The 15,852-nt window shown below is 37.2% G+C and overlaps 1 protein-coding gene across 3 annotated transcripts in view; it reads left to right on the top strand.

Annotated features, from left to right (window-relative positions):
* HS2ST1 (heparan sulfate 2-O-sulfotransferase 1) overlaps positions 1–15,852 on the top strand; it is a 148,991-nt gene that overhangs the window by 105,224 nt on the left and 27,915 nt on the right. For all 3 annotated transcript variants that reach the window (XM_036447951.2, XM_036447952.2, XM_036447953.2), the window contains exon 2: positions 12,236–12,474. In XM_036447951.2, the coding sequence (XP_036303844.1) occupies positions 12,236–12,474 (239 nt within the window). The remainder of the gene's footprint in view (positions 1–12,235; positions 12,475–15,852) is intronic.

Genomic DNA, 15,852 nt, shown 5'->3' with positions numbered 1-15,852 from the left:
TTCAGTCACAGAATTTTGAAATTTGACATTACTTTTGTTACAGGGAACTGGAAAATAGAGTCCATTAAGTAAATAATAGTTACAGTTGGTACCCACATTTTTGGACATTACATCTCTACTTGTTCTTAGCTTTCTAGTTGACACCATTACCATTTCTGTCATCTTTATTATATTTATTGTATTGATTTCCTAAAATGCAAACATAGGAGAGCAGCAGATACACACCAGACATGAAATGTCAGGATGTATTTCTGTCTTAACACGTAAGTGATGGTTATTTTTGAAACTCCTTTTATAACTCCACATAGGTAATTGTTTTCACTGTTTTCCTTTGAAGTGGAAAGTGCTTTGATAATTGCCACAGGTTGCTTTTTGAGTTAGCAGCAATTTTCTGGATGTTTTAGTCTTTCTGAGAGGCTGCTATTATCGATTTGAATATGCAGAGGTAATGAGAATAAAGGGGAGAAATAATAGGACAGGTCTTTAAAAAACGTAGCAGTTATTTATGGTGTCCTCAACAGGAATTCAACTTTTAGCTCTTCTCATTCCATATTATCTTTAATTCCTACTTTTCAATTCCAGAAGAGAAATGAATGACTCTCTTTACCTCAGTATAAATATCAATATGTATGTGTGGCTTCTGTAATTTTAAAAGCCTGTGCCAGATGCAGCTATTTGAAATAATGTTTTCAATAATGTAAGAGAAATAGCATGTTTATAAAGTAAAGGAGAAAAGGCAAGCTATGACATTTATGTCATGATTACTGTTTAATAAAAGCATAGGGACAAAAAACAGTAAGAAAATGTCCTGAGATATGTACTGTCGTTATATTTGGATGGTAAGCTATGTTATTTTTTCTATTCTTTCTGGTTTTATGAGTCCATCTATTTCTTGAGTTTATTTATTTAGCTTTTACAGTAGGAAAAAAATGAATTCAAAAGACTCTAGGAACTCTTTATTTTCAATATTATTAATCCCTATTTTTTTGTTTAACAAATATGGGAATTGAACCTTAAATATTTTAAGTCAGAATATATATGTGCATTCATTCATGCACATATAAAAAATATAAAAGATTTTTTTTCTTTGAGTATGGGTCTACTTATAGGAGTTCTACACTACTTTTGTTTTATAAAGCACATTAATAATACTTAGTCTGTACTTTCCTCTCTGGGTTTCCTTAAAACGTAACAAAAATAATTTAAGACCTTTGCAAAGCAATTTAGATCTTCAGATTTTTCTTCTTCAAGTTTTTGCAATTATCTTGTCAATATCTGATTCAAGAACAATTTTTACTGGTCTTCCCTGAGTACCCAATTTGAATTTCAACAAATATCTTACTTTTTGCACTCATGTATCATTGACATACAATTACAATATTAGATACTAAAGTCCTGGTGCATGAAAATTCATGCACTGGAGGAGAGTCCCTCAGCCTGGCCTATTCCCTCTCACAGTCTGGGAGCCCTCATGGGTGGGAGGAAAGCTGGTGATCAGGGGAAGGCAACACCCCCATCACACCTCTGCTGCTGTCACTGCTGGCAGCACAAGCCTTGGGTGGCCCTTGTTGTCTGGGCAGCCGACATCTGAGGCTTGCCTGCACCTCAGGGTGGCCCTGGGCAGCTGGGGGTGAGTCCAGCCACACCATTCACTTTCCCACCCCTCCCTGCAGGGCTGAAAGAACTGGGGGACTCTGGTGGGGCTGAGGGGACTGGGCACCGCCATATTTGTGTTGGTGTTATGATCAATTTGCATATTTTCTCGTTATTAGATAGGTAACTGGTGTAAACTATTTGGGAACAAACAGTTAATCAAAAGGTGAACTTCATGAAACTAACAACTTTATTTTTTTTTTTAACTATATATATTTAAACAGTATATATGCTTTTTTGTGGGGAAGTTGGGTCTGGCTTTTCTCACCCAGCATGACAGTGGACATTTTTTCCTTATTTCTATCTTAGAATAAAAAGATCCAAGCTTTCAATAAAGAATGATGTTAACTGCAGATTTTTCAAAGATATTCTCTCTTCAGTTTGGAGAAGCTCTATTACTAGTTTGCTGTGATTTTTATCGTGAATGGATGTGGATTATGTCAAATGCTTTCTCTGCATGTATTATGATGATTGTATGTTTTCTTTTATTTTTAGCCTTTTAACCTAGTAAATTGCATTGACTTTTGAATGTTAAACCAACCTTGCATAACCAAAGAATAACCAAGTCCCAAGTCTTCCAAAAGAAACTGCTAAGTCTCCCAACTCCCAAGACTTTCAAATTTATGAGTCTGATTAAAAACTGTATCAATAGGAGCCATTACAAAGCATATTAGAATAACACTGGAACTTGTCTAATACATTCTGTTAACTCTGGTTTATGACCCTGTTGGTATCATTCGCCATTTCATCCATAACCAACATAGAAGAATTTTCTGTAGCATGCCTAGTTGCTGTGGTTCGGAGAATGAGCATCCATTCATGAACCAGGAGGTCACGGTTCAATTCCTGACCAGGACACATGCCTGGGTTACAGGCTTAATCCCCAGTAGGGAGTGGGCAGGAGGCAGCCCATCAGTTATTCTTATTATTGATGATTCTGTCTCTTTCCCTTCCTCTCTGAAATCAATAAATATATATTTTTTAAAAATTAGAAATAAAAAGAATTCTGTGTGGCATAATTTCTCAACTTCAGAGGCCATTTTATTTCTAATGGAGTCCCAGTTTCTTTCTCAAATTTGGCTTTTCTTTTTTCTTTCTCTTTCTGTTTACTTTCTTTTCTTTTTCTCTTTCTCCCCCCCCCCTCCCTCCCTCTCTGCCTCTTTTCCTTCCTTCCTTCCTTCCTTCCTTCCTTCCTTCCTTCCTTCCTTCCTTCCTTCCTTCCTTCAAGATAAACTGGAACTAATAAGTCGAAGTAAAACAAAGTCGAAGTAACCTTGTTCCTAAATTTTAATTATCCTTAAAATTTAGAAACAAGGTTACTTGATGGGATTTCCTAAAATTATTTAAAAATTTAAATCCCTATTTATAATTATAAAATTGATATTTGCCCATTAAGAATAAATGATCTATACTCCCCAGTGAAACTGGAGAAAGTTGGAAGTCAGGAGTATCTGTTTTAACAAATTCTGCAAGTCATTCTGATGCATGCTCAAGTTGAAAACCACTGCTCTAGAATATGATGTATTTTAAGCTCTAGTGAAATAATGGCCAGCTTTCAGCATCGCTAATTCTAATTTTCAAACAGCTGCTGCATTGGGTTTTAGTTAATGATCTCCAAACCCAGCTGGAGCTGAGTCCTAGTTACTCCTATTCTTTTTACTTGCAAGTCAGTGAAGTACCAGGTGCAGTTGTTGAAGTGTGAAAATAATTCAGTTTTGCAGATAGTATTGGCATTTCATTCTTGACTTTGAAAATGCTTTTCTCTTTTTGATTTGGTATTTATTTCAATAATCAAAGCACATCTATTTCAATGGCAGTTTGAACTTCTGCTAAAAGTTTAGGAAATTTCTGAATCTTCTTACCAGTTTAATATCAAAATTAATATTTTAGCTGGGTTACAAAGCTTACATATAATTAGTCCCTCGTTGTATTTTCCCTTCAGTGTTTCCATTTAAAAAACTTTTTTTTGTCACTTCTCTGAATAATTTTCTTTTCACCTTCTTCACATCTGCCACATTATCATATCTTTATTTTTACTTTAAGAATTCCTAGTAGAGCCGAAACCAGTTTGGCTCAGTGGATAGAGCATCAGCCTGTGGACTGAAAGATCTCAGGTTTGATTCTGGTCAAGGGCATGTACCTTGGTTGCGGACACATCCCCAGTAGGGAGTGTGCAAGAGGGAGCTGATTGATGATTCTCTCTCATCGATGTTTCAAACTCTCTATCCCTCTTTCTTCATCTCTGTAAAAAAAAAAATCAATAAAATATACTAAAAAAAAAGAAAAAAAAAAGAATTCCTAGTAGAGATTTATTTCATTAAATGTATAATATAGTGATAAGGCCCAAATATATGCTTTGTGAATTACCAAACTCATCAAGCTCTCAAAAAAATATACCAAAGGCATATCAGTAAAATGTGAAGCAAGGCAATATGTCTCATAACTGCTGTATATATTGAAATGAACTAAATATGGATAGTTATAAGTGGACAATATGATAAAAAAACAAAATATTTATTAGTAGGTAAGCACATGATTTAGCACTCATGTTACAGGATTGTTCTTGTTGATCTTATGTGTTATAAGTAGGTAGTATGCTGAAAGAGGTCGAAGTCTATTGTTCTCTAAAGTCTGCTTTGATGTTTATTTTTAACTAGGGGCAAAGCTTTGAGCACTGGTGTGTTCTTCGGCCTGGCCTGTGGGGATCGGGTCGAAACCCGCTCTCTGACATTCCCCACCGGGTCCCAGATTGCAAGAGGGTGGTTCTTGGGTGACTCACCCTGGAATTGGCTTCCCACCTCTCTGGTTCTGGGTGTGTCACCTGAGAACCACAGCTGCCAAATCACCACAACTCTGCAGCTTCTATGTTGAGCATCTGCCCTCTGGTGGTCAGTGCACATCATAGTTACTGGCTGGTTGGTGGGTCGGCTGGTCGGTCAGTTGCTTAGGCTTTCATATATGCTATTCTTTGTCTTCATGATTTCATTCACTCTTTTGACATCAGTTGCAGACTCCTAAATTTCTATCTTTAGTTCAAAACTTTCTCCTGAGATATGTCTTCAGCACCCTACATATTATTACTTGGATGTTCTATGGACACCTGAAACTCACTGTGTCCAAAAACTGATAATACCAGTTTTTCTTGCACTAAACCTGTGAGTGTGTACAGAACCTGTTTTTCTCTTGGTCTTGACCCCATATGTTCACCCAGGACCTCATTCTCAAAATGCCATTCTGATATTTCTGAAAATCTTCCAGAGATTTTCCATATGTGTTTAAAAAAGAAAAAGCAGAATTTCCTCTACCTCAAAGTATCTACTTGGTCACATTTTTGGCCCCTTGGGCACCTCACCCATATACATTTCTCAGATAGACACTGCCCCTTTTCTCTGTGATTTCTCAATTGTTCATGATAAAAATGCTTTCATGAACAATTATAAACTTAAAGCAGTTTATTTTATATTTGTATAAATTAAAGGACTCATAATATAAAACCTCCTCACTCCACCAAAGATAAGTTTTGCAATGGTCTCAGTTTATTTTAAGGCCATGCTATCCTAGGAGTCATTTTTCTAGGAGTATTTATCTGGGATCACCCCCTCACCCCACCCTGCATGCTCATGATTGGGCTCTAAGAGGAAAGCACAAATCAACCTTTTTGAAGTCATGGTTTTCATCACATTCTCATTCATGACCCCAAAAGTCATTATGAGCCACTAGTGCTTATTTTTGCTGTGTTCCATTATGCATACATATGTGGTTTAAATTTCTTACAAACAACCTTAGCTTATTATCTACACGAGTCTTAAAATTAATATGCCAATGTCTATGTTTTCTTCCTGTAATTATAGTTATAGAAATTTGATCATTTTTTCTTAATGTTCTTTGCATTTCTTCTACTGTCTAACTCTATACTTTTTACCTTAACATGCAGAAATTTCATTATTTGAAGGCAAGGCAATTTATTGCTTTTTCCTTTTGTTGTTTCTTTTATCCCTTTAAGCCTAACCTGTTTTCCACAGTACAGAAATACTACACTTTTCGGAACATTTGTGAACTGTTTATTTTCTGCTGAGACCATTGCATAATTTATCTTTGATGGAGTGAGGAGGTTTTATATTCATGAGATTTTTAATTTATACAAAACACATAGCTTATTTCTCTCTGTAATTATTTAAAGCAATTAATTAAATGTTCAAAGAAAAAAGGTGTTGCCCCCCAAAATAATCTTAAATGTTATAAAAAAAATTAGTCATTAAAAGAAACACTAGTTAAAAAAATTATCTTTTCAGTTTTTCTGTAGTCTGATACATAAATACATATAAATACATACATACATACACATATATGCATATCTATACTAACAAAAGGGTGATATGCTACTTAGACTGGGAGACCTTCCAGATGTCCTTCTGGACAAAGCTATGGTGGGAGGCCAAGGCAGAGGCGGTTAGGAGGGATCAGGCCAGGAGGGGAGGGCAGGGGGGCCAGTTGGGGATGAGCAGGCCAGCAGAGGGGGCATTTGGGGGCGAGAAGGCCAGTGGGGGGTCAGTTGGGGGCAAGCATGCCAGCAGGCAGAGTGGTTAGAGGCGATTAGGTAGGCAGGCATTTGAGTGGTTAGGAGCCAGCGGTATCGATTGCGAGAGGGTGCAGGCCAGGCTGAGGGACACCCTCTCTCCTATGCATGAATTTTGTGCATCAGGCCACGTGTGTGTGTGTGTGTGTGTGTGTGTGTGTGTGTGTGTGTACATACATACATATATATACATACACGTATATCTTTGTGACTTTAATGCTATATAGAATTTAGGTTGGTCTATTTAATGCAATGTTTTATGCTTAGTTTGATCATTATATTATTACATGAAGCCTTTAATTTATTATCAATGAAGAAATAGGTATTTATTGCTAGTATGAATGGTCTTTTAAAAGACTTGAATTTGTTGATCATCTGCCACATGGAAAAATTGATTAAATTAAGGTTTGTGCCACTTTCATCAAGGAGCCCAGAAGACCAAGAATTGCCATGGAGTTCAGAGTCAGGCACGTAAGTGCTAGTGTGGTCTGGCCTGTCTGTAATTTCACGACTTTCAGACTGCACCTCATGTTGTTTGTACACTATACACTTTGTGGTGATTCTGAAATAGGTTGTATATAAGTCTTTATAATACATAAATCAAACATGATAAAGCATTACCACTATAAAATGCATCTTTACTGTTTTAAATATACTGCCTACTTTCTCAAAGTGCACTGCAAACATGCTGTAATAAAGCTTCTCCATTGATTTAAGAGAGTCTCAGAAGAAGCTGTATTAAGTAGATGCAGAACATCTTTGGGGCAAAACATTGGAACTATCAAGTACTTAGTAAGTAAAGAATATGTCTGTATTATAAGTAATCTTAGTAGTTTTAAGTATTATCACAAAAGATAAGAGTGGTTTAGCATTAACAGTAATTCCTGTTATTGTTCAACCAGCTGAGATTTTATTTTATAAACATATCTCTAGCAAAAATTCTCTTAATTTTCCAAACTATTTTAATCTTTTATGTTGTTTTAGGCATTACACTGTGGTAGTAATTATTTTGTTTGTTTAAGCAGTAAAAATACTTGAAAAATAGAAAATTCATACATATGTAATTTAAATGAGGAAAGCAGTGACTCCATATTTATACCTTTTCATATTTTAAGAAATTCTTAAAAATTGTCTGAAATATACAGTTCATATAATTTAATACACATAATGAACCAAGAACAGTGATTAATTGGGAAAACATGTTAGTTTCATGGTTCAGGTGGAGTTTTAGCACCTTATAATATAAAAATTCCACAGACTAAGTGATAACTTCTTTTAAAAATATTTTAATTGGTTAATTTTCAAAGTAATTTTGGGTCTGAAATGTTTAAGTGGAAGAATAATTACAGAAACTTTTAATGTTGCAGTTTTTCTGTAATCATATTTTCTATAGGTCAAATGGATACTCTTTTGTGAAAAAACACAAAATATGCTTTTCTAAATACTTAATTTTGGAAAAACTAGTAAAAGTTAACTAGGAATTTGATAGTAGGCAAATCTTAATTTTAAAGGCAGCTTCAAGCATATCTGGGCTGCTGGAGAAAGCCCTCACACCTCTGTCAGCACTTGAATGACAGCAGCATGTTTCATTTCTCTCAGTAGAAAAAGGAGGGTGTGTAGACATAACAATGCCTTAATAGTTTGGGCTATGATGACAGTTTGAAGTTGTTTGGAAGAATTAAAAAAAATATTTAATGTAATAATGTATATAGACTCTCAAACACTTGCTCAGTTTAATTTGAGACAATTTCCAAATCCTTTGTAGATGCATATAGCATCATATGCTACTTTGATTTATAGCTTCATTTGGAAAGCCCTGACAATATGAAAAATACTGTTTTCTGAAATGTGGTATGTGCTTCTTAGAAGTCTGTTGTATTTCTTTTTTTTCTATTGCTGATTTCTTTGGATTATCTTTTCTACTTGCTCCTTAAGAGTTGGTATTTCCTTAGATTGAATCCTAGCATCTCTCCCCATCTACATATTCTAGATTATTAGGCAAGTTCATCCATTCCCATGGTTTCCCCAGATGTCTTCTACTTGAATCATTATTCTCCACTCTCAGCCTATCTACCCACTTACCAACATAACATCTCCTGATGTCTCAGGCAGTCCAACAGTGTGTTCAATGTTAAGCTCATCTTTCTCCTCACATTTCCATCCATGTCCCAAGGGAGGGGAAATTATACATACAGGTGCTTTTCTTCCTGTTTTGCAAAGCCCACTGCTGAGAGGCCTGGAACTTTAATTTATACAAAATTAGTTCAAGTCTTCTAAATGTGAATACTCAGCTCTGAATGTGCTCTCTGTAATGTGGTGACCTTATTTTCTGAATCAAAAGTTAAGAGTTGTGGTCCAACAATATTGGAAGCCTGAATTTGTTACTATAATCATAGCTCATTGCTTTTTCACTTTATTAATTTATAGGCATTATGATAGACAGACACTAATAACAATACATATATAATGTAAAGTTGCAATTATAATAAGTATAAGATGTAGTATGAAGTACACTGTGCATACATACATTACAGTGTGTAATTTGACCTAGTTAGGGAGAGCAGGTAATGTTTTCCTTGCAAGTGATGATTAAATTTAATGTGCAGGTTGAGGAATTCATCAGGCAGAGAGAGAATGGAAAAGTGCTTAATTTAAGGAAGGTGTGATAGCTTACACAAAGATCTGGTAATAGTAGGTGCATACTATGTGGGAGCAGCTATTTCTGTGCAAAGAAATTTGCAATCTTGCTAGATATTTTCTTCCTTCATTTCTTCCTTCCCTCTTTCTTGCTCTCTTACGATAAAAAAATATTTGAAACTGAAATTTCTATTAAATTGGGAGTAGTAGAAAACAAAATGTAATTGCTTTTAAACTATGTGGTAGACAGGGATTTGAATTAGAGGAACCACGGGGTTTCAGGAATAAATATAGCCAGTGCTTATCTATAATGTAATACCAAAAAGAAAAAGGTTTTGTGATGGTGTTGCTTCCACTCTTGTTACCTAAAAAATCAAAACCAACACTTACAATCTGTGGAGAGTAGCTATAGCGTTTGGACAGGTTCAAACCTTGGACTAATGAGAGGGTATGATCCTCTTGTGTCAAAGCCACTTGCAAGTCCTAGCACAATTATAGCCAAAGGCTATAAGTTGTAAGCTTGACCTTATGGTCTGAACCTGTAGTCCCAGGAGGCTGAGTGATGTGGGCTTGATAGAGTTCAGGTGCATGTTACTGAGTAAGATTTGAAACCCACAAGAGCATTGTAAACATCTTGACCACACTCTTTGCCTTGTGGAAATCTGGCTATAAAATAAAGACTCAGCTTGCAGGCTGTGGCACTGTCTCTCTAATCAGAGGGCAGTGTCCCACCTGGCCCCAGCTTTATTCTCTTGTCTGTCTTCTTTAAACCTTCACCGCCCCTCCCCCACCTTAGGTTCACCCATGGCTGTACAGGAGTGGCACATAATGGTGACCGAGCAGGGACCTGAGTATGGGGTTAATTATGGTTGTGAGGTAAAAGAATGCTCCCATGAAGCATGCGCAGAAAATGAAAGTAGGGTAGGGACTGAGGTTTGGTAGCTGCTAGGTGTAAAATATGGCAAATTCACCATCTCAGGAAAGGGATCTCTAAAACAATGCTCAATGAAGTATTCTTAAATTTCTTAAGTTTTGTCTAAGGACTATCTGCTGTGGTCTGTGGTTGATGACCTTAATATGACTTTTGACTGTTTGTTTGGGGAAGTAACTTTTATTTGGGAAATGCTCTGATACAGAAGTGGGCCTAGATTGTAAGCTCTTGCAGCAGTCGCATTGTTCCTGGGCTTTGATTATCTCTGAGTTTTGAGGTGCTTTGCTCTTTCTTGTGTAACCTGATAGCTCCCTGGAACTTTGGGTCTGTGTGGGACACCACACTTGGAGTTGGAAGTCTCCAGCTCTGCGGGACCGAGGGCTGCTCACTTCTGGAAGAGGACTCTATGCAGCAGTGGCTACTGTCCAAATCTGAGGACAATAAAGAAAAATCAGACCCTCCAGAAGGAAATCCAGGGGCACAGCCTCACATCGATGACATCTTCACATCGACAGCATCTTCGAGAGGAGCCAGAGCATTGTCACCGACAGCAACAGCCTGAATGCCAAGGCCATCCAGTAGAGGCTCGCTGACCTTCAGCAGCTATGGGGCCTCTTCATTGAGGAGACAGAGAAGTGGCACTAGCGGCTAGAGGACATGCAGCGGACCCAGAGAAGCTCCTTGTCCCTCGGTTCAAAAGGCTCAGAGTTTCCCCAATGATTGTGATGCAAAAGAAGAAGATAATGAAGACTACACAAGAGACCGAGGTGCCAACATGGGGTCAGCTGAAGAAGTTAGTGACTGAAGCCCAGCAGATGGTAGAAAAGCCAGAAATGGAAGCTACTCCCTCCACCATGTTTCTTGCTATACTAGCGTTAGTGAGCTACCAGTTATCTGTAAAGTCTTATGCAGCCAAATCTGAGGACTATCTGAGTAAGATATACTCCAGCAGCAAAAGAAACTTTCATTTTGTAGAAATAGCTCTGAAAACGTTAACATGTCTTGAGTTTGGTTTCTCTTATTGGTGTGTTGCATTGCATTGTTTTGTTATTGTTTTGTTAATAGCCAGAAGTTTGTTCTTGATTATGCTTTGGTTATGCTGCATAATTTGCCTAGAGCTTTTGATGATGTAAATGAAAGTGTTTAAAAACAGAAAAAAAAAGGGGGGGGGGTCGGGATGTTGAGAGTGGCTACAGAGTTTGGACAGGTTCAAGTCTTGGATAAATGAGAGGGCACGATCCACTCATGGCAAAGCCACCTGCAAGTCCCAGCACAATTATAGCCAAAGGCTATAGTTGTAAGCTTGACCTTAGATCTGAACCTGTGGTCCCAGGAGGCTGAGTGATGTGGACTTGATAGAGTTCAGGTGCATGTAATTAATTAAGTTTCAAAACCCATGAGAGCACTGTAAACATCTTGACCATGCTCTTTGCCTTATGGAAATCTGGCTATAAGACTCAGCTTGCAGGCTGTGGCAGTCTCTCTAATCAGAGGGCAGCATCCCACCTAGCCCCAGCTTTATTCTCTTGTCTATCTTTTCTAATCCTCCCCTACCAGGTACACCCATATTGTGCTGACACAGCACTGTAACCACTGCCCTGATACCTTTTGATAAACCAGGAAATAACTAAATCCCAAATAGTAAACTTCAAAATCTTTGCTTACATTTTAAGTGATGTATTTTTTAAGTGCATTTTTTACTATGAAATTTAGTATTCCATATAACCTGTCTTTGAGAATTAGGGCAAACTATGGGAATTCTATTAGACTATAAAGTGTCTTTTGAACTAAACTAAAGAACTCTCCGGTCTGGGTATTCTTTAGTTCTGTTTTATATGTATACTAAAGGTCAGGTGCACGAATTTGTGCACCAGTGGAGTCCCTTGGCTTGGCATGCGGGATTGGGCAAAAACTGGCTCTCCAACATCCCCTGATGGGTCCTGGATTTCAAGAGGGCACAGGCCAAGCTGAGGGACCCATCTGTGTACGATCGGGGCTGAGGAGAGATGTGGGAGGTTGGCCAGCTGGGGAGGGACCATGGGAGAAATACAGGGTCTGTCCAGCCCGTCTTTCTCAGTCTCAATTGGCAGGACTGCAGCAGCAAGCTAACCTACCCGTCGGAGCATCTACCTCTTGGTGGTCAGTGCATGTCATAGTGAGTGGTTGAGTGTCCACAGCATATCATTAGCATATTACGCTTTGATTGGTTGAACAGCTGACCAGATGACCAGACACTTAGCATATTAGGCTTTTATATATAGGACGTATCATCCTTCAAAGATAGTTCTGATGTTTGGCCCTCAAAACATTTTTTCATCTGCTCTTACCCAATTCTTAGAAAAGAAATTATATTCCAGGTGTAGGAAATTATTTTCAGTGTTTTATAACTTCCGTATAGTCTCTTTACAAACTAAATTCCTCTCTGTTTTTCTTTGCAGAAAGGGCTATTGCAAGACATGAAGTCCGAGAAATTGAGCAACGTCATACAATGGATGGCCCTCGACAAGATGCAGCTTTAGATGAGGAAGACGACATGGTCATCATTTATAACAGAGTTCCCAAAACCGCAAGCACCTCTTTTACCAATATTGCCTATGACCTGTGTGCAAAGAATAAATACCATGTTCTTCATATCAACACTACCAAAAATAATCCAGTGATGTCACTACAAGATCAGGTAAGCACAACTTAAGGAATGCATGTTGTATCTCAAGGGACAAAGCATTTTAAGGGATAGTTGTGCTGATCGCAATGAATTGTAATCTGTTGGGGGAAGGAATCAACCAAATTCTTCTGTAATTGTACTTCACATTTCCTTGCATTTAGTATATATTCAAATATATGTGAAATAAATGAATTAATAACTTGAATTTTCTAAGATAAAATTGATGCTCTTCAGTATGGTATTCTTTTTTAAATATACATTATTGTTAGCAAGATATTATGCAATAAAACATTGTATTTTTTTCAATTTATGATACGGAAATCTTTATTTGATGAAAACCTATATTCTGTATTGCTCAATTTTATGAATTTCATATTATCTTTCTAGTAATTTATGTAAATACTAGAGGCCCAGTGCACGAAATTCATGCAATAGGTGGATCCCTCAGTCCAGATTGTGAGGGGGTGCAGGCCAGGCCAAGGAACTCCACTTGTGCACGATTGGGGCTGGGGAGGGACATGGGAGGTTGGCCAGCCAGGTAGGGACTGCAGAAGGGCTCCAGGGCATGTCTGGCCTGACTAGCTCAGTCCCGATTGGCAGGACCCCAGCAGCAAGCTAACCTACCTGTCAGAGCATCTGCCTCCGGGTGATCATGCATGTCACAGTGGCCTTAACATATCATTAGCATATTACTTTGATTGGTAGAACAGATGACTGGACTACCAGACACTTAGCATATTAAGCTTTTATTATTAGGATTAGTTATAAATGTGTACAAAACAGGGATTATGGCTTATATTTTACCACAATCTTGCCTTTTAAGTTGTCAGGAGATTTTAGATAAACAGATGGATAGATAATTATTTGGTATAGTTTTAAAAAAAGTGGAGGAAATTATCTTATGAGATTTACTCATCTCTTTATCAGTAAAAGCACATATTTTCTCCACCCCTGGTGTTCTAATTATAAATAAAGTAGAGGCCCAGTGCATGAATTTGTACACTATTGGGATCCCTCGGCCTGGCTGGTGATCAGGGCCTATTGAGATGGTCTGCCGGCCATGGGGAAGGTTGGCTGTGGGAGCAAACTGACCACCAGGGGGCAGCTTCTACATTGAGCATCTGCACCCCTGATGGTTAGTGTGCATCCTAGCAACCAGTTGACTGGTGGTTCGGTCATTAGGTTGCTTGGGCTTTTATATATATATATATATATATATATATATATATACACACACACACACACACACACACACACACACATGTGTGTGTGTGTGTGTGTGTGTGTGTGTGTGTAAATATATATATTCATATATAAAAGTTCTTCCTACAAGTATTAAAGAAAATGGGTATTAGGTTCCATGTGAAGAAAATATAATATTTGAAATACTATATAGGATTAAACACCATATTGGGGTAGCCTTATTAGGAAGGTATTTATGACACATAGTTAGAATGTTTCTATTTGAAATTATCTGAACTTGTTTTATTGCAGAATTGACTTTGTTATTCCATTATTTAGCATTTCATAACCCTTACTCTGACGCAAGAGAATAACATTGACACCCAAGGTTAATGTTTGCTTTCTTGCTAGAGCTGTTTGTAAAAGTCAATAGTATATGGAATATCATTTCTCCGTGTAATTCTTGTCTTTCTGCAGCATCCACAATTACTCTTTTTCATAGAACCAAAAATCTACATCTGTCAGCCAAACCAAATAACTCTACTATAAATTGGAAGGAACATGAGCTTATTTAGTTAAGTGGGTCATAAAACTATTCATTATGTAATATTGTGTATCTAAAGGCAAGTATACTAAATAATCAGTTTTTATACAGCATGTGGTATATTTTAAATCTATTTGCATGATTGCTTTTCTGAATGTATCTTGGTTTAAAAGGAACATTTCTTAATGCTCATATAATTTTAGATTTCTTCAGTAGTATTTTTTTTAGGAAGATAAAGTTAGCTTGCTTGTTCAATTTTTAGAATTGTTTTGTGTCCAGTATTACAGAGTTCTCTGCAGCTATGAGATGTCTGACAATGCATCTACCATTTTTTCAGGAAATATAAATCTACAGAAGCTTACCACATATGACATTTATAGGCATCATGTAGTGATACATTTTCCCAGTTGCATTTGATTGAAATAAAACTTCTGTTTTCCTCTCAATAGTTTAATAATAGAGAAGGAAAAGAAAGAAAAAACACCCGCAGAAGAGAAGCATAAACACTGTATTAAAAGCAATTGGATCACATAATGACCAACTCTTAAAATATGTGTCTGTGGGGAGAGTAAAGGAATAGTTTTAATCATTAGCCACATACTTCAAAATGGCAGCTGGTGGCTGAGAACCTGCTCTTAATTAGGAATAGCTTATACACAAAATGTTCTCTAATACACCGTATCTAAATTACTTACAAGTTTCTGGTTCTGTATAGAAGCAGTTGTTCAAACAAGTTACAGTTACTGCTTCTCTCTCCTGGGCATGACATATTAGGTAGCATTTTTATTTTACATTCAATCTAGTAAACTTTATTTAAATGTAAACTTCTAAATTATACTAGATGCTTTGAAAATATTTTTAAGTATTCTCTGAACCCTATTTTGCATAACATAATTTGATTTTCATGCCATATTTTTGTTCTTGTGTACTGTTCTCAACTGCTTTATTATTCAAGTAGGAATTAAATTCTTTCTTCTCTGAGAAATAGTTACTAATCAATACTTGACAGAAGTGAGACTTAAAAGATCAGATTTTTATTAAATATGCCATTGTTTCAATCTTTCATTTAAAGCCCAGTTTCTCATAAATATAGGTGACTATTTCATCCTCTTCTAACCTCAGCAGTTCAGTCTGCTTAATACCTGCAGTTAGCCCTAGCTCTTTCCCAGATTTATTTTGTACATAATGTACTAGATATTGTGCTAAACTGCTTACATGTGTAATTATTTCTCTCAAAAATTTTAGAGGCAAAGCCCAAGTATTTATAGTCTAGTATAAAATTATTAAATGTGCGAAACAGTTGTTAACTCTCCTTTTAAGTTTTCATTCATTGACTATGGAACATATGCAGAGATTATGCTAAGGCTTGGAGTAAAAAGCAAGAGCATATCTTTTAGAGAACTTATTTATAATTAGCCTGGTGCATGAAATTCATGCACGGGGGGAGGGGGGTTGTCTCACAGCTTAGCCTGCACCCTGTCCAATCTGGGGACCCCATGAGGGATGTCCAACTACCCATTTAGGCTGGATTTCTCCTAACTGCCCTCCCCTGCTGGCCTGGTCACCCCTAACTTGTCCTCCCCTGCAGCCTGGTCATCCCTAACTGTCTTCCTTTGCAGGCCTGGTCCCCACTAACTGCCCTCCTCTGCTGTCTCGGTCACCCC

Source organism: Pipistrellus kuhlii, unplaced genomic scaffold (assembly GCF_014108245.1).
Source record: "Pipistrellus kuhlii isolate mPipKuh1 unplaced genomic scaffold, mPipKuh1.p scaffold_m20_p_2, whole genome shotgun sequence".
Classification (NCBI taxonomy): Eukaryota; Metazoa; Chordata; class Mammalia; order Chiroptera; family Vespertilionidae; genus Pipistrellus; species Pipistrellus kuhlii.
Note: the sequence above shows the minus strand (reverse complement) of the source record. Positions and strands in the feature narration are given on the sequence as shown.